Source organism: Sebastes umbrosus, chromosome 3 (assembly GCF_015220745.1).
Source record: "Sebastes umbrosus isolate fSebUmb1 chromosome 3, fSebUmb1.pri, whole genome shotgun sequence".
Taxonomy (NCBI): domain Eukaryota; kingdom Metazoa; phylum Chordata; class Actinopteri; order Perciformes; family Sebastidae; genus Sebastes; species Sebastes umbrosus.
The window spans coordinates 26,647,086-26,672,078 of NC_051271.1; the positions used below are offsets into that span (position 1 = coordinate 26,647,086).

The window sequence follows — 24,993 nt, forward strand, 5'->3', positions numbered from 1 at the left end:
TTGCTCCATTACTCTTTGCCTGTATAGCACCCACCTGTCACTCAAAGTGGCCACGCCCTCAAATATGCCTTAACTTTAAGCCTTAATATAATTTAAATGGGTGAGTTGTGTACAAATTCAACCCCCCTACAGTTGTTATGAAAGGGGAAATTAGCTATAGAGACCAAACCGTTTTATTTACCAGACTGTAAACGTGTTTATTTCTGCTGTAAAGTTGTGCATTTTAACACAGAGGTCTATGAAGATTGACTTGCTTTTGGAGCCAGCTTCAAGTGGCCATTCGATGAACTGCAGTTTTTAGCACTTCCGCTTTGGCTTCATCTCTCAACACCGGAGGTTGCCGCTTAGTTCTTTTAGAGCCTCTTTGCTAAAAACTGCTTCCTGCTGCGGCTGGAAATATTACAGCAGCTTTAATGCAGCACTATAACAGGCCTTTGTGGTTAAAGCCAAAGAGTAGCATGGATGTCACACTGAAATCACCCTGCTAAAGACACGTGCACTCATGGTAATGCATGCTGAATAAAAGCTTTGCCATATGAAACATCATGAAACACAATGAAGGGTAAAGAATCAAAGCAGAAGAATAAGAAGTCTTTTTGTTGACAATAATTTAAGGACATTTAATTCCATTCAAGACATCTTGGATGAACAAAAATTGACCACCAGCTTGCATGATGACTGTGTGTGTTTGTGTGTGTCGGTGGTCCCATGGGGTGTGTATTGGGCTCAGACCTAACTGACCCCTTATGTTGTTTATCAGTCCCTAATTCATCCCAGTGGCATCTGGGAATCACTGCAGTCTCTGGTAGCTGTGGAGCCTGGAGTGATGGGGTGTCTAGTCTAGTGTGTGTGTGTGTGTGTGTGTGTGTGTGTGTGTAGCAGTGTGGGGGTTGCCCCGAAAAAAAAAAGGCCTATCATGGTTTCCGCACTCCCCTAGCAGAGCATCCATCTGGACGCAAGTAGGTTCATTGTTTTGACACTCCCAGCGTGGTGCTGTCTGGAGAGGAGACGAGAGGAGAAACCCCTCTTCACCTCCTTAATTGTGCTGAACATGATGCAATAGGACGGATGTGTGTGTGTGTTTGTGTAATGTAAGAGTGTGTATATTTGTGTTGTGTTGAAGAGCTTCAGTCTAAAATGGGACACTCATCATTTGGAAGAAAGCTACGCTGGCCCTGAAGGCTCAATGCAACTTAAGAAAACACGAGAAAATGAAGAAAACATCTTCACCAACTTGACAACATACGAGCATTGTAGCATGCGACCAAATACAGAAACACTGCAGGTCAAACAGAACACAACAGAAACGTTACAAAACAACAGGAGTCTCTATGGGGACACTAAATATGGTTCAGCACTTTATCCTTTTTTTCCCCCCTCACGTTGTCCGTTCTGGGCTACTGTAGAAACATGGCGAAGCCACATGGCGGACTCTGTGAAGAGGACCCGCTCCCTATGTAGTTATGAAGGGCTTATTCTAAGCTAACGAAAACACAACGATTCTTAGTTTCAAGTGATTATACACTAATGAAAACATAGTTATGAATATTATATTCCATTTCTGCCAGTAAATCCTCCTAAATCCTACACACTGGCCCTTTAAGTTGCAGTGAGCTGAGCTTTCAGGGCCACCGTATGAAGTCAGACATATTCCTACAAAATTACTAATTTAAAATTTGTCATTAATCTCTGTTTTTGACCAAAGTCTGAACGATTAAGTTCTTTTGTTTTCCTGAATTAATAGAATTGACATAATACTATAATATTTCAAAATAAACTAATGAATATACATTTTCCACTTATCTTGTTTCTGCTCTATGGGAAGAGGAACACATGTGAGATGAAGCTTTATTGATCCAAACCCAATTTCCCTAAGGGATCAATAGTTATCCGTCATCTCTTATATTGTTATTTGTCATTGTTACATCAGCTATGAGAAGCAATAAGTGAAAGTACAACTGACTTCATCTTTCCACAATCATGAGGCACAGGATCGCTCATACGCTTTTATTGTTCATATCAGGAACGTTGCCAGATAAAGTGCTGTATAATGATATCACATTCACTGACGCCAGGACAGGATTACAGTGTTGTAAATACTATATATGGAAGCTACACCGAGCAATATGTAAAACAGAAATGATCCAAAGACTTTCTCCAGACATTCTCTCCGTTCACTAGCACACTCCCTGATGTGTCTCTTACAGGGCCTCAGTGATCATTTGTAGCATTTGTGCCTGTAATACCACGTGGATGCCATAAGAGTAAAACTAAAATTACTTTCAAATAAATTTTTCTCTTCAACAATTTGGGCATTACTTCAATTATCTGGCGTATAAGTATCTAAAAAATATGATCTTTGACAGTAGTGGAGGACGCTGAGTTGTATTTTTTTCCCCAGAAGAGTTTAAGGGTAAATAGGCCGGGGTAAGAAAAGGCATCATTACTAAAAAGAGACATCATAAGAAGTGATGGACAGTCCACCGTGAACATCTCCACCTGCAGCAGCTTAGCGTCATAAAGATAAACATTTGTTTTGGGGGAAAATGATTTGAGGTCACTGCAATAGGGCAAGGAACTAGTCCTACATCAAAATGTAAATAGTAAGTCAATTGGCTGAAAGACCAGAGAGAGACATCTTACAGGGAGGTTAGCACACACTATCATGACATATAGATTTTGCATATTTTGTTTTGCATCTGAGGATATAAATGCAGTCAAGGCACATTGGCTGCTCATATGCACACAAAGTTCGCCAGTTGCCTGGATACTCTACTGGACACAGACGCCATGTTGTGCCAAGCTGCGACAGGTTTGCATCAACGCGAGACGGACGTCACCGTCGTGGCTGGAAAGAGTGCAGTTCATTTGGATATTAAGAGTGAAGCCGACTCTGGCAGTAAAGTGAGCATCTGTGGACACATCAAAGGGACGCCAAACAAAAAGTCACACCGACTCATACAAACGAAACACCATAACCATTGTTTAAAGCAGTGGTTCCCGACCTTTTTAGACCCTTTAAGGGGGAACTTCACTGATTTTCCATATCAAAGTCTGTTATCTGTCTTGGGGAGTACTACTTCGTATGTGGAAAAAGAAACCCTGTCTCCCACAAAATTACATTCCCATACAACTACATTCCATTCTCAAATACGTTTTGAGGGAAACATACTTTCTCCCGGATTACGGTCGCAGTTTTAAACACCTGGTTGAAGTTGTAAATTGAAGCAAAACAAAACTAATTTGGCTTTAAATTACTATGACATTGAAACCAAACCAAACAAAAACGCAACAAAACCACTTAGTTAGGTTTAGGCAACAAAGCTACTGGGTTAAGTTTAATAAAAAACATCATGGTTTGGTTTGTTATACTCGTAATACAACATAACTTTCACTAACGCTCGCTTGATATACTATGTCACCTGCTCTGCGCGTTGCTCGTTGTACTACGTCACCCGCTGCGGCTGTCCGTGAACTTACAAACATATTTGTGATACGTCAAAGATAAACGTAATCAGCGACTAAATACGTTTCCTTCCAAACATAATTGAGAATGCAGTTTAGTTGTAAGGTAAAAACTATAGAGTATTTCACAAGAAAGAACCAACGACTAGAGAAAAGCCAGAAAAATAAAATTAATTTGGCGTAGCAGAATTTGTCTTATTTCCTGCACCAGTTATCAACCTGTTGTGGAGGCCCCGGCCCCACAGTTGGAAACCACTGCTTTAAAGGTATAATATGTAACCGTTGTCGGCTGGTATTTGTAAACACACAGCATTCAAAGTTGGCCACTCCTCCTCAGTTCAACGAGCAAGAGGGAGAGAGAGAGAAAGAGAAAGAAGTGGTAGTCGAGGAAGCTATAGAGTGACTGAAGAGAGAGAACGGCGTTAGTGAGAACAAAGCAGCGAATCAGAGAAATAATACGTTATTTTCTGATTGTTTCCCAGCGGTTATGTTGTAAAACACAAATGAACACATGACTAACTCGGCACAACCCTCCGGATTTTGAATGAAAGCAGCCGAAAGGCAGTCTGTCCTCTCTGCCTGGTGTGTGTCTCTCGGTCAAACTGACACACCGATAGCAACGAACGGCAGCCACTGCTCACAGCAGAGGACCGACAGAGGAACAGGGGAACTCACAGCGATGTTACAAACCCGTTCTCATCTGTCAAATACCGCCGCAAAGCATCTAAAGGGGGACTTGTGGCCATCGATCTATAGCCTAATGATTATGCCTCGGTATCAGAAGCCGAGGGGCGTGACAAAGCGGTGATATTTGACCACCTGAACGGGTTGCACACCCTGCGCGCTGTTATCGGCTGGGGGTTACACCAACAACGTGGGGGCGAAAGGCTGTTTACAGACATCCAGAAGCGCCCAGAGTAAAGCAAAATAAGAAGAAAAGAGAAAATACAGGCAGAGACAGACACCACCACACACTTCTAGTGGGGCATAAGTGATGATTGAGAGGGATTATCAGTCTATACATTGTTGTTTAAGGAAATTGTTGCATATTATACCTTTAAAGAATATTAAAGAATACGTGAGTAATAACACTGTAAACAAAATGACACAGTATTTATAATATGTCAATAACAAAATATATCTCATAAATTTCTGGTAATGAATATACAGCGTTTTGGAGAAACAGTATATACAGTACTTACAGTATATACTGCTCTCTCTCTATATATTCACAGAGCAATATCTCAGTGTGCCAAGTGTCATTGTGCTCACTCTGCATTTGACAGCACGTCTGCTCAAGTGCTTCTGCATTTCCTGTGCCTCTGTTATGATCATTGTCACATTTTCACTTGCATTTAGTCAATCATTGCCATAAATGTGCCACGACTTCCTGATTGAACTATTCACACATACAATATATTCATTCTCATCTTTTAAACATCAAGAATAAAGATTTAAGAAAGGCACCAGTTACTGTTTTTTTCCTGCTCATTTAACACCGAAGTACTGTATTTCAGCATATATGTCCTTCTATCTGAAGCTGTTCTTATCATGAAACTGTGAATATGTACACTGTGAATATGTACACTCATATAACCGCATGATAATGGCACAAAGGAAAATGAGTGCGTGTATGGATTATGTTCAACTTAAAAACTGTGTGATGAACAAACATGAAAAAGGAGCTTCCGTTTCTTAAAATACAGTTTTATTTGTGAATTTACACTGATTAGCAATACATCTAAAAGCAACTCCATTAGATAACCATTTATATAGGATTTTCACAGGTCACAAAGTAGCTTGGCTCATTCTGGCATGCCAAAGCAAAAACTTGTTCTTTTTTTTTTAAAAACAGAAAAAAAAGTGGATAGAGAGGCATTAGTAAAGCAAGGTGCAAACAGTCGGAAACAGAAGAGGAGAAAATAAAAAGGATGCAATGCACATTCAGTTCACCTGGGAGCAATTTATGCTCATAAAATGGTTAATAAAAAAAAAAAGCCTAGTGCTCTCTGCAAACTAAAAGAAAAAAAGAACTGCGATACAAATGGAGGATGAAAAAAAGGTTTCCGGGAGGAGAGATGGTATGAAAGAAGACAGTCTGAGTGATAAAAACATGGTGTGTTAGTGTCAGGTTGTCCTAACCCTCTCTACTACACACACACATATGCACTTCCATTTCCAAACTCACACCTCCCTTCTCCATCTCTTCGTTGTGTGACCTCAGCTCTTTGCCTGGAGCCAAAAGCTATCGTTTAACACAGCTAAAGATGTGTCCCTAAACCCTCCCTCCCTTCCTCCCCCTCAAATCCAATACTTCACATTGCTAGCTGGGATATGGGTACATCTGGTTAAACTGCGGGGGGAGGATGTGTGGCAACCCATCACACTTTGGCTTTGCAGAGTTCAACTGTGGGTCATCTGACAGTTACAACACGATCGTGTTTACTGGAGAAATTACATGAGGGGGAGGCTTTAGAAGCTGAAATGACGACTGGGCTCGCAGAGCAATCAAGTAAAACGTCCACGTGACCTCCTTATAATGTTCCAGTTCCAGGAGGAAATAGATGGCAAATTAAGCGAGAGGAAGCGTAGCTGCTGTTGAATGTAGCTACTGAAAAAAATAAAGTTTCTGGGAGCCTGAGGGGCGTCGATGCAGTCACTGGGGTGATTTAACAGAGGTCTTGTTAGGGTCCTTGACGCCCGAGCAGGCAGCCGAGAGTCGCAACCCTTGTCTCATCATTAAAAACAATGGAGGAGGAAAAAAATTACAATATGGCTTTAAAAACAAAACACACAAACACACCAATCAAAAGATGTCACTGCTCCACGATTCTCATTTCAGCTGGCGACGGCAGATAGTTGGACGTAGTATTTCAGCACTACACTTCCTGTTTTGTTGAGAAGTAGAGATCGTTTCTCACGTGTGCGACACCAATGAAAGACTATTCTTTCCTCATTCGACTCACTTTCTGGGTCCTGACCTTTTTCTCCGACACCACGCCTCGCTTGCTACTTGCACAACTTTTACCAAATACTTCACAATCTCCTTCACTGGTGAAACCACCTGCAACTAAAATGTGTTATATACCACGAGAAAAGTGCAGCTCAATAAAAAATAAAAAATATATAGTTAAAAATCTATAGCCAACATATCCAGTTTTCATATATCTGTGTTATATAGTAACTTTGTGTACTCTGAAGATTAGAATATAATTTGAGCAAACAGGCATCACTACAGAACATAGCCAGCCATATAAATTCAGTTCTTGCAAAAAGAGAAAACATGCGTAACATCTGTAAATCTCTGTAAAATGAGTACAAAACAGAGTCGGCTAAATTTGTGTTCAATAAAAAAAGATTTCATGAGATGACAAACTAGACACAAACAGTGACGCTTCGCTAAAACGAGATTGTTTCTTCTTTCTTTCTTCCATTTAGTTTGGCAAAGAAACACATCGAGATGAAGAGAAGATATGAAAATGCTACATAAATATTCTAGCAAGTCAGCGGCTCTTTGAGATTATGTCAACTTAGTTGTGATAAACTGCCGGCCTTCATCCTCACTATCTTTTCCAGTCCAGTCTTTAACTCGTCTTCTAGTTCAACCACAATCGGCGGAAGAAAAGAGTGTGAGAGAGCGGAGCGAAAGCGTCTCTCACAGTAAATAAATCAACACAAACCCCGTGGCTGTTCATTCTGAGACCGGTTTTCCAGTGTGACTTCAAATTTCATGTGGCCTCTCAGTTCCCTATGCAGAGTCAGGTGACCAGAACGTAAAAACAAAACCTTTAAAAAAAGACCGGGGGAGTCTTTAAAAAAAAGTTTAGTTTCAACTTGTGCAGTTTTATAACTCATGTTGCAAACCAATCATTTCATAAAATTGGATTTTGAGGCAAAAAAAAAGCGAGTTGGTTTCAAGTTCTATGTTGAGCTCGGCAAAACAACACAGGAGGAGCCAGTTATTCAGGATCGAAATGGCTTCAAATGACAGTTTATTGCTTCCAAGAAGCCCTGTTGGAGTACTGCATAGATAGGTGATGAGATGTGTAGACACCCAACACCCACCTGAGTCACCTGCTGCAACTTTAATTTGTGGACCAACGTGCCCATCCCAAAATTTCACAGACATTCTTGTCTTTTTTTTTAGTTGCAAACCAATACATTTTTTATGTGATCCGTTCTTCTGCCTTTTGTTCATAAAACCTTTTGTTAAAAAAATTCAAATAAAATTAAAAACATAAAAGGACATTGAAAACGGAGACAAAATAAAAACACAGACATTAAACAGAGAAGGTGGCTGCCGCCCCTCTTTCTTCTTCCCCCCCGCTGCCCGTCAGCTCTCAGGCCTCCGTCTTCTCTTTCTTTTTGTTCTTCTTCAGGAAGGACGGGGTGCGGAACTTCTTCTTCTTCTTGGTGTTGGGCGACTTGGAGGGCGAGCTCTCGGGGGACAGCGCCTCCTCGATCTTCTCGCCCGAGCGCACCGTGATTTCCATGCTCTCCACGCTGGTGGTCAGCTGGCTGACGCGCTTGGACAGCTCCTCGTCCACGTCGCCGTGGTTGTCTTTGCCGTTCATCAGGCCCGTGTGGTTGTCTGAAGGAGGACAAGTGAGACACAGGTTAGGTGAGGACAGGGAACAAAGGTCGGACACATCACTCAAGTCTGTTAGACACAACCTATTAACTGATAGCACTCACAGCTAATAAATAACCACATGGCCTATGCTTCATATGACTAACAGTAATGCAAAAGTGTAATAATGTGGAAGAGTAGATAATGTAGGAAATAGTGAGACACTACGGTTTGCAATTCAGAGCTAAAATCAAACTGACTGATGGAATAAATCAATTGTCTAATACATTTCTGTGGTAAATAACATGTTGGGAAACACTCATCTCCCATTTTGTTCTCTGTAAGTCAAACTGTAACAAGCATACACAATGCAAAATGAAGTCAAGTAACAAAGACCCTCAGGGCTACGTGGACATGTATAGTATAATTTAAGCTTTCCTCCATATATTAACATTTCTTATTACACGGCGTTGTTGAATACTCTATTCTGATTGGTCAATCATGGCGTTCTAAAGTCTGTTATTTCTTTATAGCAGACCGTTGCTATGTATAACAGACCGTTGCTATGGGCGTAGTTCTGATGTCGGACTCTAGCCGACTGTTTTTGTGTCAAATTATTGATTTCTAAAGTAAGTAGCCGTGTAATAAGCAGGATAATGTTCAGCTAGTGGGTGATTGTTGTAAAATAAACCCCTTCAGGGTGATGAGAGACCCTGCCAGAGTTTATTTCACAACAATGACCAGCTCGCTGTATATTATCCCTTACATATCATTAACATTAGATTGATGATTGACACTTAAAGGTACAGTTTGTAGGATTTGGTGGCATCAAGTGGTGTGGTTGCAGATTGCAACCAACTGAGTACCCCTCCACTCACTCCTCACTTTCCAAGACTGCGGTAACGTGAGCTGGTGAGTGCAAAACCGTAGTAACGCCGCTCACCTCGCTCAGAGGCGTGATAACACTTTAGGAGCAACAGAAGTCACGTTTTTGGACAAAATAACAGAGACAGCTTGTCAAATCTTACGACACAAGCCTCAGAAATTTAAAAGTCCTATGGAAACCTCCCTTTTATTGTCTCAACTAAAACGGAAGGTGTTCATGTTATTGTGTCTACCCCCTGAATGCCTCACTCTGCTCATGTAGCTCATGAGGCTTTGCTTTCCCTGCTGTACCAAACACACTAATACCATTTGAACTGTGTTGAACTTCCGCTTCATACAAAGAGACACGCTGTCCCAGTGCTCTACATATTTCATATTATCCCTGCATAAAACTCCAGTGACCTAATAGCCCAGAGAGTCTGTCCTCCTTTCACGTTAAAAAATGGGGCTTTGAACGGTGGCTTACACCCACTCCCTTAATGACTGCTCACGTAACATCAGCGTCACATCCCTTTCTCTGGGTAGCAAATGCCGGTTAGGAAATGCAGCGCAGCGGCATCATGTTACTATACTAACACATGAAAACAATGACTTCTTGTTATTTTCATCTTTGCACAAAAACACACACAAGGCGATATTAAAAAGTGAGGTAACACTTAACCCACGACAGCACATTGTCTCAGGGGACCCATATTTTCTGACACCACAGCTATGAGGTCAGCCCTTAGTTGTGTTGAAACCAGGTCTATTGTCATTGAATCACTTTTGTTAACACTTCATTTTACAAGTCCACAAATTTCATGGTAACTAGGTGATAATTAGCAAGTAACCTATTTGAAATTTCTTTGGAATTACTGCCAAATTACCCAAATATTTACCTCAAAATGTATCGCAAATGACTTTACGATAAGCATGATTTAATAACTATATGCCAAAATAGCATATAATGGTTAAAATAGGGCCCTTAGGCTTGAGAAGCGGCTCTTCATTGGAGGTGGAAAACGAAAACCAGTAGAAAACACTTCTGATCAAGCACAGATCTCACTATGGTGTGACTTATTGTCTACGCATATGTAACCTGGTAGCTAATGTCATGATTCAGGGAGTTTTTTAAGAAGTTATTTGATAATTATCATCTATTTACCAGCAGACATGGAAATACAGCATATCAATTAACTTTGTATTCTTTGCCTGGAAATGTATTAAATAAATTACCAGCTATGGGGAAATAGCAGAATCTAACTATTAAATAATTTTTATAATAAAGTAATTTTCGATACATTTTGAGGTAAATATTGGGGTGATATTTCAAATAGGTTATTTGCTATAATCACATAATCACCTTGAGATTTACGGACCTGTAAAATGAAGTGTTACCAAAAGTGATTCAATGACAATAGACCTGGTTTTATAAGGGCTGACCTCATAGCTGTGGTGTCAGAAAATATAGGTCCCCTGAGCCAATGTGCTGTCGTGGGTTAATTGTTACTCATTGTGTGGTTTGGCGTGTTTGTGCTGGAGGGAAGCTGACAGGAAGTCAATCCCATAGTGTCATTATTTACAACCTGTAAGGAGGCCGCTGTGATCTTTGTCTCTCTTGAGATACACAAACTGCCTTCAAATGTCATACACAACAATGTCTACGGTAATAGATACCAGACTGTAGATCCAAATGTATGAAGGTATTATTGGAGCAAAAACCTGAGCACCCAGTGGCAGTGACAGCACAAGATCTTTTGCCTCTCTCTTGTCTTTGGTGTAAAACATCACAGACCTGCTGGGATGGTAACGTGAGCATGTCATGATGTCACAGCCCATGATTTCTGGGTATTGAATTGATGCCTCTTGCCGCCATTAGCACAAAGGTATTATTGGAGCAAAACACTGGAGCACTTGTGAAAGAGGAATCTGTATTTGTAGAAAATGGTCACACGTGTATCAGTGAATCTAAAGTCAGAGACAAATGCATTAGGAGTTGCAAACTTGTAGAATTGGTTTCTCCCCCACAAACACATCAGTTACACCTTCATTCTTCATTGCAGGTGCACAAATCCTATTCTACAAATCACTAATTTACTACGGTTGTTACTTACTGGATCCCTACAAAATCAATGAAGTGGAAGTATTGATCATATATGTTGTCTGTGCTATATTAGATGTTTTGTTCTGTTAAGTTATAAGTAAAGCTAAACTTTGCTATATAAGTTAGTTTTTACCTAATTAACGTTAACTAACTTGCTATAACGATTGCCAGCTAGGTAGCCTAACTGTTAGTGTAACGTTAAAGTGTGTGTCTGTGTACGCACACGGATGTGTGTGCCTGACCGTACCAACCGGTGTTTAGGGTGACCATATTTTCAAACCCCAGACTGGGACCTTTAAGTGTACCGCACGTTCATGCATGCGCACATGTAGAGCTCTACGTATATTCAGACATAGGGCTGGGTATCTAACTATAAAGCAAGGAATCTCTGTCTGTATTTGTGTATGGCCTTCGCATATCTCGGGAAACGGCTCATCTGATCAACTTCACTCTTGGCGGGTGTATTCCTGAGGACCGCAGCGGGCAGGCTACGGCTCACTGGCTACATTTGGAGCACTACCCTTTTACTGATGGATCCTGGTTATAGCTTGCTAACTTATAGCTTGCTAATTTTCTTCACTTCTCTGGAGTCAACAAGCATGAGCGGATAGCCTACGCAGGAAAAGCGTCACTCTGCCATTGCAACTCAAATTGTGTATGTTTTTGCCATACCAACTTATAACTTTAACGCGGCATAATACCTCCACTCATTAAATCTATGCTCTGCTTTATAACCGCGGTGGTTATGTCAAAACAAGTCACTAATATGCCTATTTGGGAATGAATACCTCTGCTAAGTGTATTTCACCAATGTTGCAGCCAGTACTAATTGATCCCAGCTCTCACAAAGTGATTGTACTCCTCTACGGACTGTAGCCTATTTCCCCGCTGTAAGACTTGATACTAATGTATAACAATAATAACACTAATAATTACTGCCAGCAAAATACCTCCGCTAATTAAATCCATGCTTTACTTTATAGCTGCAGTGGTTATGTCAAAGCAAGCGAAGCGACTAACACGCCTATTTAGAAATTACCTCCGCTAAGTGTATTTCACCGATGTTTCTGATCATGAGCAAACGCGACCTGGGTGTGTGTTTGTGTGTGGGAATGTTGGTATTGTCATTGGTAGATGAAGTAAGCCTACTCAAACCCTTTTTTCTTAAGTAAAACTATTAATACTGTACAGTAAAAGTCCTGCATTCAATTTTTTACTTAAAAGTGAAGCGTGAAAGAGAGGCGTTATCAGCACAATGTACTTAAATTTACTTAACGTCTGTTCAAGGTGGTGCTTTCAATTCTAATATAATGCTGGATAGTTTAATGAATAATAATGCATCATATTTGAATTGTTATATTTTGTGAGCCAAATCTGAATCTGCAATGTAGCATTTCTGTCAAGTAAATGTAGTACTACAATGTTTTTTTTACTGTTTAGTATACAGTTGAGTTGCATATTTTCTTATTTTCTCAATTTTTTAAAAATTAAATCAACTTTATTTAATGAATCTAACTTGTCAGTTTCAATTGATTTCTGCTAGACCACCACAGTAATACAGGTGCGTCCTTTGTGTGCGGCGAGTGGGAGAGCAAACGGTGTTTAACCACAGTGAAAATGTTGCTTTTGAAAGGCTAAATGCCAACAAATATGGTTTGAAGCAGAATATTTCGTTAGATAAGACATGTTGCGAATTTTGGAAATGATTACATCTATAGTTTTTCAATAACTGTTGACTTTGGGACTTGAGAACTCTCTGGAGTTATTGGAAATGTTTGGAGCCTGAAAAACTCCTAGTCAGGCGCCGTGCGCAATACACAGATACATTCTCAAGCTCTCTCGGGCATGCTTCAAAATCACGGTGTGAGGAGTACCGGAGCGAAACTAGAGCAGGATGGAGCAGGAGATAAGGCGAAAAAATATATATATATGGTCTGTGCTCCGAAAAAGTCTCCAAAGCTAAAAGTAAAATGTGCATCTATTCATTTAAAATGCACTTTGAGTAAGAGTTACAGAGTTCCTTTCTATTTATTGTTTATTTCACTGCTAGCTTGGTCAGGTTTCAGTCTTAATCTTAAACAGGGAGAGCAATAAACATGAAAAACACTTTATTTATATTTCAATTTATTTATTTTTACCTTTCATACAGAGTAAGGCAAATACAAATGAATTTTTGAGAAATATGAGCATAACAATTACCAGATACTTTAACCCCCTTTTTGACCCACAAGTTATAATTCACAAGTTGCTGAATATTAGTGTTAATAAATATAGTGTAACACTGTACAACAAAGCTAATCAAAGTTATGAATTATATCTTACACCTTAACATTACACTAGCAAACGCAACATAATGAAATCAGTTTAGGTAGCGCAAATACCCTTTAAGACATTTTTAGATGCCAAAATAGCACCTCAGATAGCAGCCTCTTTGTTACACTCTCTGCTCCGATGAACAGTTAACATCAGTCATATAGAGTCAATAACCCTGTAACACCAAACATCCCCTTCACCAGTAAACGATATTCCACAGTTTAAATACTCAGTTCTTTAACATGTTAATGTCATAAATATAAATATAAGCATTGCTTATATATTCACCAACCTCATGTATATAAAGCAACCTGTTATCTCCATATATGAATAAATAAATAAATAAATAGATTTATTACAAATCATATATATTATTTTATATTATCTTCCTTAAATTCACAGTAATTCACACAATGTGCAGTGGGAAAAATAATGGTGTGGATAACAAATAGTGAGATTTGGCATCCATTCCACACGTGTGTTATCTTAAAGTGATCTTCAAATTTTCTCTCTCTGAAAGTAGTAGGTGCCTTCTTCATCCTCATTCTCAGCAGTTCAATCTGGGGAAATTCAAAGTGAGACAATTTCAACAAAATGGCTGAATACAATTGGCAAAACAAGACAAAGAAAGAATTACGTTGCAGCATCTATTTTGGGTCTGCAAAATTACAAGATCCTGCTCACAGTTACTATCATCAACTGGAAAAGTTTACATTTTCTTAAGTTCACACGCATCCGTTTGTGTGTGTGCCCGTTCACGTACGCACACATTACATTACACTAACAAGGATACTTAGCTAGCAATCTTTATAGATAGCAAGTTAGCTCACGTTAGCTGGGTAAAAGGTAACTTAGATATCAAACCTTAGCTTTACTTCTAACTTAACACAATAAAAAGTCTAGTACAGCGCAGACAACATACTGTATATGATCAATACTTACATTTTACTGATCTCGTAGGGATCCAAGTAAGTTAGCTAGTGAATGCCCAGTGCAGCTGTAGGGCCACTTAAAACCGACGTCCAGTACTTTGATAATAAGTTCTGTAATGGGCACTTAATATGATCTGTAATGAATATCTTGATAACATGGTCTGTACCTGGATAATTGGGCAAGATAGTACAAATGTACATAACGACACATTGTACCAACGATGGGGGGTTGATTATTATTATTTCCACTGTTCAACTGTTTTAATGTCTTCCAATCAGGTTTTCAACCACAGCACTGAGACTACTCTGAGAATTTCAGTCTTAGTGCTGCATTTGACACGGTCAATCAGAACATCACTAGACTGTCTGGAAAACTGGGTGGGACTATCTGGCACAGTACTAAACTGGTTTGAATCCTACTTAAAGGACAGGGACTACGTTGTGTCTATAGGTAATTACACATCTGAGCGGACAAATATGAAATGCGGAGTTCCCCAAGGCTCCATTCTGGGTCCTCTTCTGTCTAACATCTACATGCTTCCACTGGCTAAGATTATGGAAAACAACAAAATAAGTTATCATGCTTATGCAGACGATACACAAATTTACATAACCATATCCCCAGGGGACTATGGTCCAATAAAAGCACTGCGTAAGTAAATTGAACAAATCAATGACTGGATGTGCCACAATTTTCTTCAATTAAACAAAGACAAAACTGAGGTAGTTGTTTTTGGAGCCAAGGAGGAACGATTAAAAGTCAGCGCTCAGCTTCAATCCGCAATGTTAAAAACCACAGGCCAAGCCAGAAATCTTGGTGTAGTCATGGACTCAGACCTGAATTTTAACCACATTAAGACAATTACAAAGTCAGCCTACTATCACCTTCAGTATATATCGAAGATTGAAGGACTAATGTCTCAGCAGGATTTGGAAAAATTTGTCCATGCATTTATCTTCAGTAGACTTGACAACCGTAACGGTGTCTTTAGTTCTCCCTAAAAAATCGGTTAGACATCTGCAGCTGATTCAGAACACTGCTGCTCGAGTCCTCATTAAGACCAAGAACGTGGATCATATCATTCCCGGGTCTGAGGTCTTTAAACAGGCTTCCTGTCTGTCAAATAATTTACTTCAAAATACTACTGTTGTTTTATAAAGCACTGAATGGTTAAGGGTCAAAATACATGTCCGATCTGCTACATTATGGACCATCCAGACCTCAGGTCTGCTTTCTGTCCCCAGAGTCAAGACTAAACACGGATTTGCGCAACTGCAATGAAGAACTTGAGAAGGTGCAAATAGCTGTGTTTCCATTCACATATTTGTTTTCGCATTAGAAAGGCTGAGGTGGTTTTTGCCTCGTTGCCTTTGCCTCTCTCCATTTTTCTCTGGTAGATTGTCAGATGGCCAAACTGACTTGTTTTGTTTCTGGTTTGCAACTTCCACTTCTTCTACTCTTCTCTAAAATTCTGCCCAAACTACGCTGTAGCCGGGTTTATTCGCTCCAAACCAGTTGATGGAAATACGCCTATTTAATTTAAATTTTTTATTTTGGCAACATTTCAAAAGTTTGCTTAAATTTCGCTTGACAATTGAATTGAAACACGACTCCTGTTGTGTTGTGTTTGTGTGGGAGAAAACATTTTGACAAGTTTGCAAATCCTAAACCAAAAATTTCACAGTCACAGGTGCTCCGGTGTTTTGCTCCAATAATACCTTCATACAAATGGCACCAAGATGCATCGATTCAATACCCAGAAATCATGTGATGTGACATCATGGTACGCTCATGTTACCAACCCAGCAGGTCTGGGATGTTTTACACCAAAGACAATAGAGAGGCAAAAGATCTCGTGCTGATGTGAGCTTGTTTTCACATTTCTAGTTAAGAGGTTCATTTAACGACACTCAAACATTCAAGATTGAGAGTTAGCTAGCAAAAAACTTGTGTTCTTTAAAAAAAGGCGTAGTTTGACATTTTGGGGAAAAAAAAACATGTATTTGGTTTCTTGCCGGGTGATAAGACAAGGATATCGACACCACTCACGTCTGAACATTAAGTACGGAGCTACAGCTAGGAGGGTATTAGCTTAGCTTAGCATAAGAGACAGAAAAACTGTTGTTCATCATGAAATAGTTACAATATGTAACTCTGTAAAACAACAAATTGTTGTGTTTTTACATTTGTTTCGAACAGGTTAAACAATGACATATAACATAACAACAACATGCTGGTTGTTGGTGTATTTTTGCTTCCAGTATTAATGCTAAGCTATGCTATCCTGTCGCCTGGCTCTAGCTCCATACTTAACGTACAGACGTGAGAGAGGTATCGATCTAACTCTGAAAGAAAGCATATGTCAATCTATTCCTTTACAATCAAACCCAGAAGACAATTAGCAATAAGCAAATATGGACATTATGAAAAGAATAATGTGAATTTTGTGTTGCATAAAAAGTTTCGGGTGTGGCAGCCAGCTCTGAAATCTTAGATACACCAACAAGGAGAGCTTTCAAAGGCAGTTCAAGCAAGGTATGGATTACCTATCTTAAAGAAGTCCTTACAACTTCATATTGTACTGACATGAACTGAAACCAGTGGCTCTGAATCTGTTTTTGTATCCTTAAATGTAGAAAATATAAACGTATGCTGTCAGCAGTAAAGTAAAAATAAATAATAAAGTGTTTTAAATGTTTGCTTCATCACTTCTGTTGGCTATGGATGAGTTTTCATTACCAACAGCAGAAATGTATTTGTGAAAAAAAGGAAAAATTAGGTTTTAAATAGAAGGGATGGGACATTATTACAGTTTCATTATCGTAGACGGGAGAGTTTTTACATGAAAAATCATTAGTGCAGAACAAACCTTTAGCACAGATCAGTAGTTTAGACATTGCATACTGAGCTCTTAGTCCATTTCATTTAATATGCACTCTCATGCACACACACTCAAACACACGATCTTAAAGACACACACACAGCCATGCAGTGAGGATCATTCGGACAAAGTGTCTCTCTCTCTCTCTGGGTGAGTGATACCTTCTTTAGCTGGAGTGCTTTGCGGGGACTGGGTGAGAGACAGAGACTGAGAGAGAGTGGAGCCGTCGTCGGAGGTTAGCTCGTGCTCGTGCTCTCCATCTGCAGGGAGGGTGGGGAGGTTGTGGGGGGTGAGGGGTGGATGAGAGGATTGCAGGGTGGTGTAGAGGATTGAAGTAGTGGGACGACAGCAGGGGTGAGTGGGATGAGAGGATGGGGAGGGGGATTTGGGATGAAGGGTCAGAGGGAGGGTGAGGCAGTGGGAGGAGGGGGGTGTTCAAGAGATTAGTGGTAACACACATGTTAGAATCAGGCCATGCACAGCTGCTTTTCCACAAAATTTCACAAAAATCCTTGTTGATCGTTTGTTATCTGTTTCTCCTGGTGGCTGAGCTTGAACTGTGACATTTTGTTGTGCCTTAATATCCCACTGATAGGACGGATACCCTGAACCATAGCTTAATGGCTGCAGGTTGGATCCCCAGAGCAGCTAGTGCATCCTTGTGCAACATGCTAAATATAAGGTCATTTATTAGCTCTTATAGATTTTCAAATATATGAGGGCATTTTTAAAGGAAGAAGATGAATTACATCAAAAGTTAGAGCTGGGCATTATTAAAGCATATAAACTAGGGCTGTCAAAGTTAATGCGATAATGCCACAATTTTTTGTAACGCATAAACACAACTTGCAATGTTTAGGCTGTACCGGGCTCAGTTTTAAAGCTAGAGTGAAGATACTGACATCATATGAAACTAGAAAACCTAAACAATCCATTGGTACCAACCATGTCATACTAGCTTGCATGGCCATTTCCAAAGGGGTCCCTTGACCTCTGACCTCTAGATATGTGAATGTAAATGGGTTCTCTGGGTACCCACAAGTCTCCCCTTAACAGACATGCCCACTTTATGAAAATCACATGCAGTTTGGGGCAAGTCATAGTCAAGTCAGCACACTGACACACTGACAGCTGTTGTTGCCTGTTGGGCTGCATCAGTTTGCAGTTTGCCATGTTATGATTTGAGCATATTTGTTATGCTAAATGCAGTGAGGGTTTCTGGACAATATTTGTCATTGTTTTGTGTTGTTAATTGATTTCCAATTATAAATATATACATACATTTGTATAACGCAAACCTATTTCCCCACTCCCATGTTGATAGGAGTATTAAATGCTTGACAAATCTCCCTTTAAGATACATTTTGAACAGATAAAAAAATGTGATTAATTTGTGATTAATCACGATTAAATATTTTAATTGGTTGACAGCCCTAAGTAGTGGAATTGTATCATGATGATATCGTTAACCAAATTATGTTGTCCACATTTTTGGCTAACAACTTTTAATGCCCTTCATATACTTACTCTAAAGAGTTAAAATGTTCTTATTTCCCTTCCCTTATGGTCCTTCGTGGCTATTTAAGCATGAAAACTAATTGAGCAGTTGTGTTTTTGTATCTCTTACACGATAAAAAAACAGCTTTTAAAACAACTTCTGTAAGTACAGTAAATGTTACAGCCCAGCTCAGCATTAGGAACTTCATTAGTGTTGAACACTGATTAGTGTGAATGAGTGACATTCCCACATCACTTCAACACATTCATGGTTACACATCCAGTTGGCTGAGGCGTCGCAGCCATTCACAGCAGCATATAGAACGTGGTTGCATAACAGCCTGGTCTGTGCAGTGAAATGTTAATATGTTCTCTATTAGATGTTGCATGCATAAAGTTGAGATCTGAGAAGTGAACTTAGTTTGAGGACGGTGCATTTTTTAAATATAGAGGATGCTGTAAGAGTCTCGTCATTACTCAGTCAATGAAGGTGCACCTTACGCACCACTTACAGGAAGTAGTTTTAAAATGCAATATACACATTTTATGCACTACACGTGCTTCAATTGTATCAATTTTGACATTTAATGTTTAAAATGATCACGCTTCAATTCACAAAATGAATATACAAAGTGAACTGGACACGACTAATCACAGGCTAAACCTATAAGTGTGTGTGTGTGTGTGTGTGTGTGTGTGTGTGTGTGTGTGTGGCCCGGGCATATATCAGGCCATTACAGACGGTCTCCAGCTTGCATCCAGATTGGCCACCGGGGATTGGTGGGCCTGTGGGGGCAACAGTGTCATAGCAACGGGCTCCGCTCATGTGGCGGGTGTGAAGACCTGCTGTCTGTTCGGTCTGCCATCTCTTAGTCATACCGGCCTCTCGTACAGTACATGTGCACACACTTGTGTCATGTTTCGTATGCACATAAGGACGATCCATTTGGATGATCCTATAAACATGTGCATGCTGATGTAGACACACAGCCATGTATACAAATACACACATTAATCTGGTCCAACGTGGCGACGAGGAGCCTGTGCAGGATGGGGACTAGTGGACAACCCCCTCCTTTACTATCTGTTCACTATTGATTTTTCCCCCTGCCTGTCTGAAAGGCAGGGCGACAGAGGGCTAATATGATTAACATTGACAATCCTGTGTGTGCGCACATAAGGTTAACACAGATGAAGGCAGCAGTGGAGCCCGTGGGGACAGGCCCTCATGTTAAAAGATATATACTGTAGGTGTGTGTTTGTACGTGATACCCCAGGCAGTGTGTTGGAATAAGTCCTCTGGGATCGCCGCTATGGCGACAGCGCTACAGACCCTGACATTACATGGATGTTTATTAACCCCAAAACTGCTGAGAGAGCACAGAACAAACTCTCATCATGTACAGTAATCAATCTGCAAGTCAAGATTTGAGGAGGAGGATGAGGGACAGATTTGCCAGTTCTAAGAAATCCTGATTTGGTTCGAGCTCAGTTTGAAGTCTTGCTCCTGCTGTTTTAGCCGATTCTGAGCACATGAAAACGTCAGATGGTGCTTGTTAACAACTTTAACAGGCTGCAGCAGGACGTGCTCACATCTGGCTGTTAGGGTCTTGTCTTGTCTACAGTTGAAAGTCTTTTGCACAAATGAAACAGCTCATGGAGCACACTACAGTTACAGTAGGAAGCAGCCTGACACTAGTGTGAGAGAGGAGTCTGCTCAATTGAGACTTTACTCTCAGGTTAAATCCAATAGATTTTTCTCTCAGTGCATGTCAGGGATACAAACTAGAGCTGAACTCAATTTCTGAGGCCGATATCTGGGAATAACGGGCAATATTATTTGTTTAATCAATGCATGGATAGCTCAGATTTTGTTATTAAAATGTTGCGATAAAGATAATGTATGTTGAAAGCAGGATATTTTACAGTTGAAAAATATATTTTACTTTAAAAGACGGCAGTATGAGCAGTAAATTCTAAACACTAAACTAAATCTAATTCTAAAATAACCCCTAAAAATGCTACATATAAAATGTATATTGCTGCAATTGTTTACTGCCAAAACATTAACCGATATCTGTGATATTGGCTGACGACATCAGCCCCGCTGACACATTAGCAGGCTCTAATATAAACGGCCAAAAATGAGAGCAGACATCTTTGAAGACAGCAAAGACCTGCTGCTCGCTCAAATCTAGAGACAAATCTCGTTGGCTTTGACTAATCTCTTCCTGCGTGCTTTCAAATTGTGGCTTACAGATTGATTATTGATTGATTGTTTTAAACCTGCTCAATAATTTGTTGATGAATGAACCTTCACAGATTGGTAGGACTGTTTGCTGCTCACACACAAAGCCTTTGGCTTTGAGTACAAGTCACTGTGTGTGTGTGTGTGTGTGTGTGTGTGTGTGTGCTGTCCATATGCCTCTCAGTGTGACTGGGCTCTTGTGGTGTTTGCAAGTTGAGCGTGAAAGAATCAAATCCACACACCTATGAACATTCATGAATTTGAGGGCTGGTGTGTACGAGCTTGCATGATTGTGCAAGCGTGTGTATTGATGCGTGTGTGTGTGTGTCGTACCACTGAGGCCTAGTTGCCTCCTCTCCACGTTCTTGCGGTACTCCTGCATCTCCTTCTGTGACAGCTCACTGAAGGGGTTGGGAGGCAGGGGAGCCATCTGCTCCTCCTCTGTGGGCACGTATGGCTGAGGAGGAGACAGGGAGAGGGTTGAGCATGGGAGCACACGCACGCACACACACACACACAGTGAGGAGGCACATATACACACACTCTCAGTGATGCAAAAAAACAAGCACACACAAACAAACTGATGTACGCATCAGAGCATAAATGCATACACATACAAAAAACTGATCCCTCTCTTCTCTTTCTCTTAAACACATTCATTCATTACAACTTAACCAAGGCGGCTCATATAAAGATAAAAGTATTGACCACATCACACAGAAGTCATGTATTCACCAACCCAATTAGTCTGCAAACCAACATCTTTTTAACAGACTGTGAGACATAAAAACTCCAAAAGCATGAGACATGTACTAATACAGTTTACACTGGGGGCACCATCATACTCACAAAACAAGTCACACGCATGCACACACACAAAAACACACATTTTATAAACACATCTGCTTAGATTTTTGGTGTAAAAACATCTCCTAAAAAACAATCATGCTCCAACAAAACATTTCAAGATCTCACACAAGTGCAACTTTCTCTAAAGTAGAAATAAAAGGTGGTGGAAATCAATTTAAAATTGGTGTCAATCTCAAAACACGACATTGATAAAACACATGCGATGTTTTCAGTTGTGAACGGACAAAAAGGTGTAAAATGTATCCACAAAAAACATGAGTCAAATAAAAACACCACTGCAACAATTAGAAAACATTTGTGGATATTTACCAGAACGTTTATCTGCACCAGATCCTTCAAGACAAGTCAATCAAAAAAAACATCAGCATTGAAATGTCTATATTTGATTTTTTCCCTTAATCTCACCTACGTATTATTTATCATTATCTATTTAATTTCTCTTGATAACTAAATGCAATGTTCATCTTACTAGAGGTTCCTTATGCCTTTGCAAAACGTCCTCACTTGCCTCCACCTAGTGGTCAACAGGTGTCATTAACCTGGCTGTGCTATCTGGTGAGCTATCGAGGTCGGTGATTAAAGCTCCGACACGCCAACGGACTGCCAACACACATGTTTTCACTTGTGTCTAATCAGCCAAAATAACTGCAAACACCTCTGAGTTATTGCACAATAAACCAGTAATTAGGGGAATCTGTATCGTTGCTTCAGTGCAGCAGGGAGGCCGAGTGGTTCAACAAACCACTTCATGCTCATAAACAGACACATACAGGATTTGCTGAAATCATGAAACCTTGTGGCTGCTGTGTATTATGTTTAAATTTAAATTTAAAAACTGGTAAAAATGGATGAAAACTCTCCATGAAATCAGATTTTGTGTTTTTTGCGTCATGACTTCGTGTTAACAGAAGGACATTCTGAGCTGGCCTTGATGCCAGAGAACTTTGTTTACAGTAAACTGTTGCCTCTTTCAGCAGGACACAAAACCGTTTTCTGTTTGGGCTCTGGTGACAGCAAACAGTTTAAAGCAATCTGTATTAATTCAGGTATTTGGAAGGTGATATTTTTTTGTATTTTTCTTTGTGTAACTTGCCAACAGTAGACATGAGATGATTTGGTGCACAGCTTCAGCTAAACAAGACTTGATGTCAGACACATACTTCCATCAAACCCACTGTCTGGCACCCGTGTTTGAACAGATCAAAATCAGGCTGGAAGCAAACAACGTGAATTTAGATTTTTTTCATGAGGTCTGAAGAAGGGTTGTGTATTGGCAAGAATCTGGCGATACGATACGTATCATGATACATATCATGATACAGGGTTTACGATTCAAAATGTAAGGGATAATGTGCAGCGAGCCTGTCATTGTTATGAAATACAGTAAACCCCACTAAACACTTCTCGTCGGGGTCCACTGAGTCACCCTGTCGACTCGCTGTACATTATCCAGCTTATTACACGGCTACATTAATTTGACACAAAAATGGTCCTCCAGAGTCCGACATCAGAATTGCGTCCATAGCAACGGTCTGCTATAAAGAAATAACAGACTGTAGAACGCCGTGATTGACCAATCAGAACTGACTATTCAACAAAGCCGTGTAATAAATTGCAATAAGTTACAATACTGTAATCAAGGCGATGTATTGCATTTTTTTTTTTTTAGATCTCATTTTAAGAAAACTGTCATAGTATAAAGACCACACCACCACATGCAAAAAACGTATTATAAAAAAAGTTGACTTATTCATGCAGTCAGAACAGTGGGATCTGCATTTATCACAGTCCCTGTAACATCCAACATCATAGCACAGCACAAAATAAGCCACTGTCTGCCACGACTCTTTACATGTACACTATTAAAAATCAATAGTGTTTTTGAAAATCGATACAGTGTCACACAACATAATGTCAGGATACTGAAGTGTATGGATATTTTCTTACACCCCTAGTCTGAAGAAAAATGTCTTACCCGTCGCGGTTCATCGACAGGGATGCCTGCAAGGTGCTGAGAGCGCGGCCCCGACGACATCATATCAAACTGGTTCTGCTGTCTGATCTGTGATAGGACAAAACACACAATGATGTCATCAGGAAGCGTTAACAGCGACTTTGACTGATTTGAAACTGTGGTCAAAACAATTCAGAACTCAAATGTAAATGACTGAAATGTTCAACTTTACATGCAACAGTGCAGACTAAGAGGAGAGAAGGGATGGACTCACTTTGTTCCTCTTCTGCAGCACTTCGCTGGGGTCTGTGTTCAGAGGGACAAACTGATTGGGGTCCTCGATCCGGATCGGGGTTCCCGTCTCCTCCGCCTTCATCCACTGTAGAAGGAAGGTGAAAACAGGTGAGATCAAAACTGTCTGCTCAAAATAACAACATCTGATGAAAAACTCTACTGAGTTGCATTATGGGAACAGTAAGATCCACCTTACAGTCAGGATATTTCTGTCTCTTTGTAAATGCGTCTCCTGTGAGATAACCAACTTTGTGGAAGTGCAAAACTAAATCCCTGGAGTACTCTTTTAAAGTCACTAAGCTTAGTGCCTCAAAAGGTAAGTAACATGAACCAGTGCAACTGAACCAAAATCAACGTAGTTCTCTGTTCAGCCTGTAGAGGGCGACCTCGTATCAGGTTTTAAACGCTGAGGAACAACAAAAGCAGTCAACACTGACAATGACATGCATGACAAGTCAGGCTATGATGTCCACTTTGTCCCTTCATGTTTAGTTTTATTATATAAATCCATCAGGGCTGTCAATTTATTAAAATATTTAATTGTGATTAATCACACGACATAGTTAATCAGGATTAATCGCAAATGAATCGTACGTTTTTTATCTGTTCAAAATGTACCTTAAAAGGGAGATTTGTCAATTAATACTCTTAACACCATGGGAGTCGGCAAATATGCTTGCTTTATGCAAAAGAAAAGTGTGTACAGTTAATATTAATTATTGGAAAAAAAATTAACAACACAAAACAATGACAAATATTGTCCAGAAACCCTCACAGGTACTGCATTTAGCATAAAAAATATGCTCAAATCATAACATAGCAAACTGCAGCTCAACAGGCAACAACAGCTGTCAGTGTGTCAGTGTGCTGACTTGACTATGACTTTCCCCAAACTGCATGTGATTATCATAAAGTGGGCATGTCTGTAAATAAAGGGGAGACTCGTGGGTACCCATAGAACCCATTTTCATTCACATATCTTGAGGTCAGAGGTCAAGGG

At 40.0% G+C, this 24,993-nt stretch overlaps 1 protein-coding gene across 9 annotated transcripts in view; it reads right to left on the reverse strand.

The window, feature by feature from the left end:
- Positions 1–5,156: 5,156 nt before the first annotated feature.
- Positions 5,157–24,993, reverse strand: part of add3a (adducin 3 (gamma) a) — a 132,819-nt gene continuing 112,982 nt past the window's right edge. For 4 of the 9 annotated variants that reach the window (XM_037765297.1, XM_037765299.1, XM_037765296.1 and 1 more), the window contains 6 exons: positions 23,974–24,078; positions 23,721–23,807; positions 22,055–22,078; positions 21,209–21,332; positions 17,292–17,390; positions 7,806–8,056 (listed from right to left, as the gene is read on the reverse strand). In XM_037765297.1, the coding sequence (XP_037621225.1) occupies positions 7,806–8,056; positions 17,292–17,390; positions 21,209–21,332; positions 22,055–22,078; positions 23,721–23,807; positions 23,974–24,078 (690 nt within the window). Of the gene's footprint in view, positions 8,057–12,958; positions 13,877–17,291; positions 17,391–21,208; positions 21,333–22,054; positions 22,079–23,720; positions 23,808–23,973; positions 24,079–24,993 lie in introns of those variants that run through there. The other 5 variants (XM_037765298.1, XM_037765304.1, XM_037765301.1 and 2 more) reach the window with 5 other exon arrangements.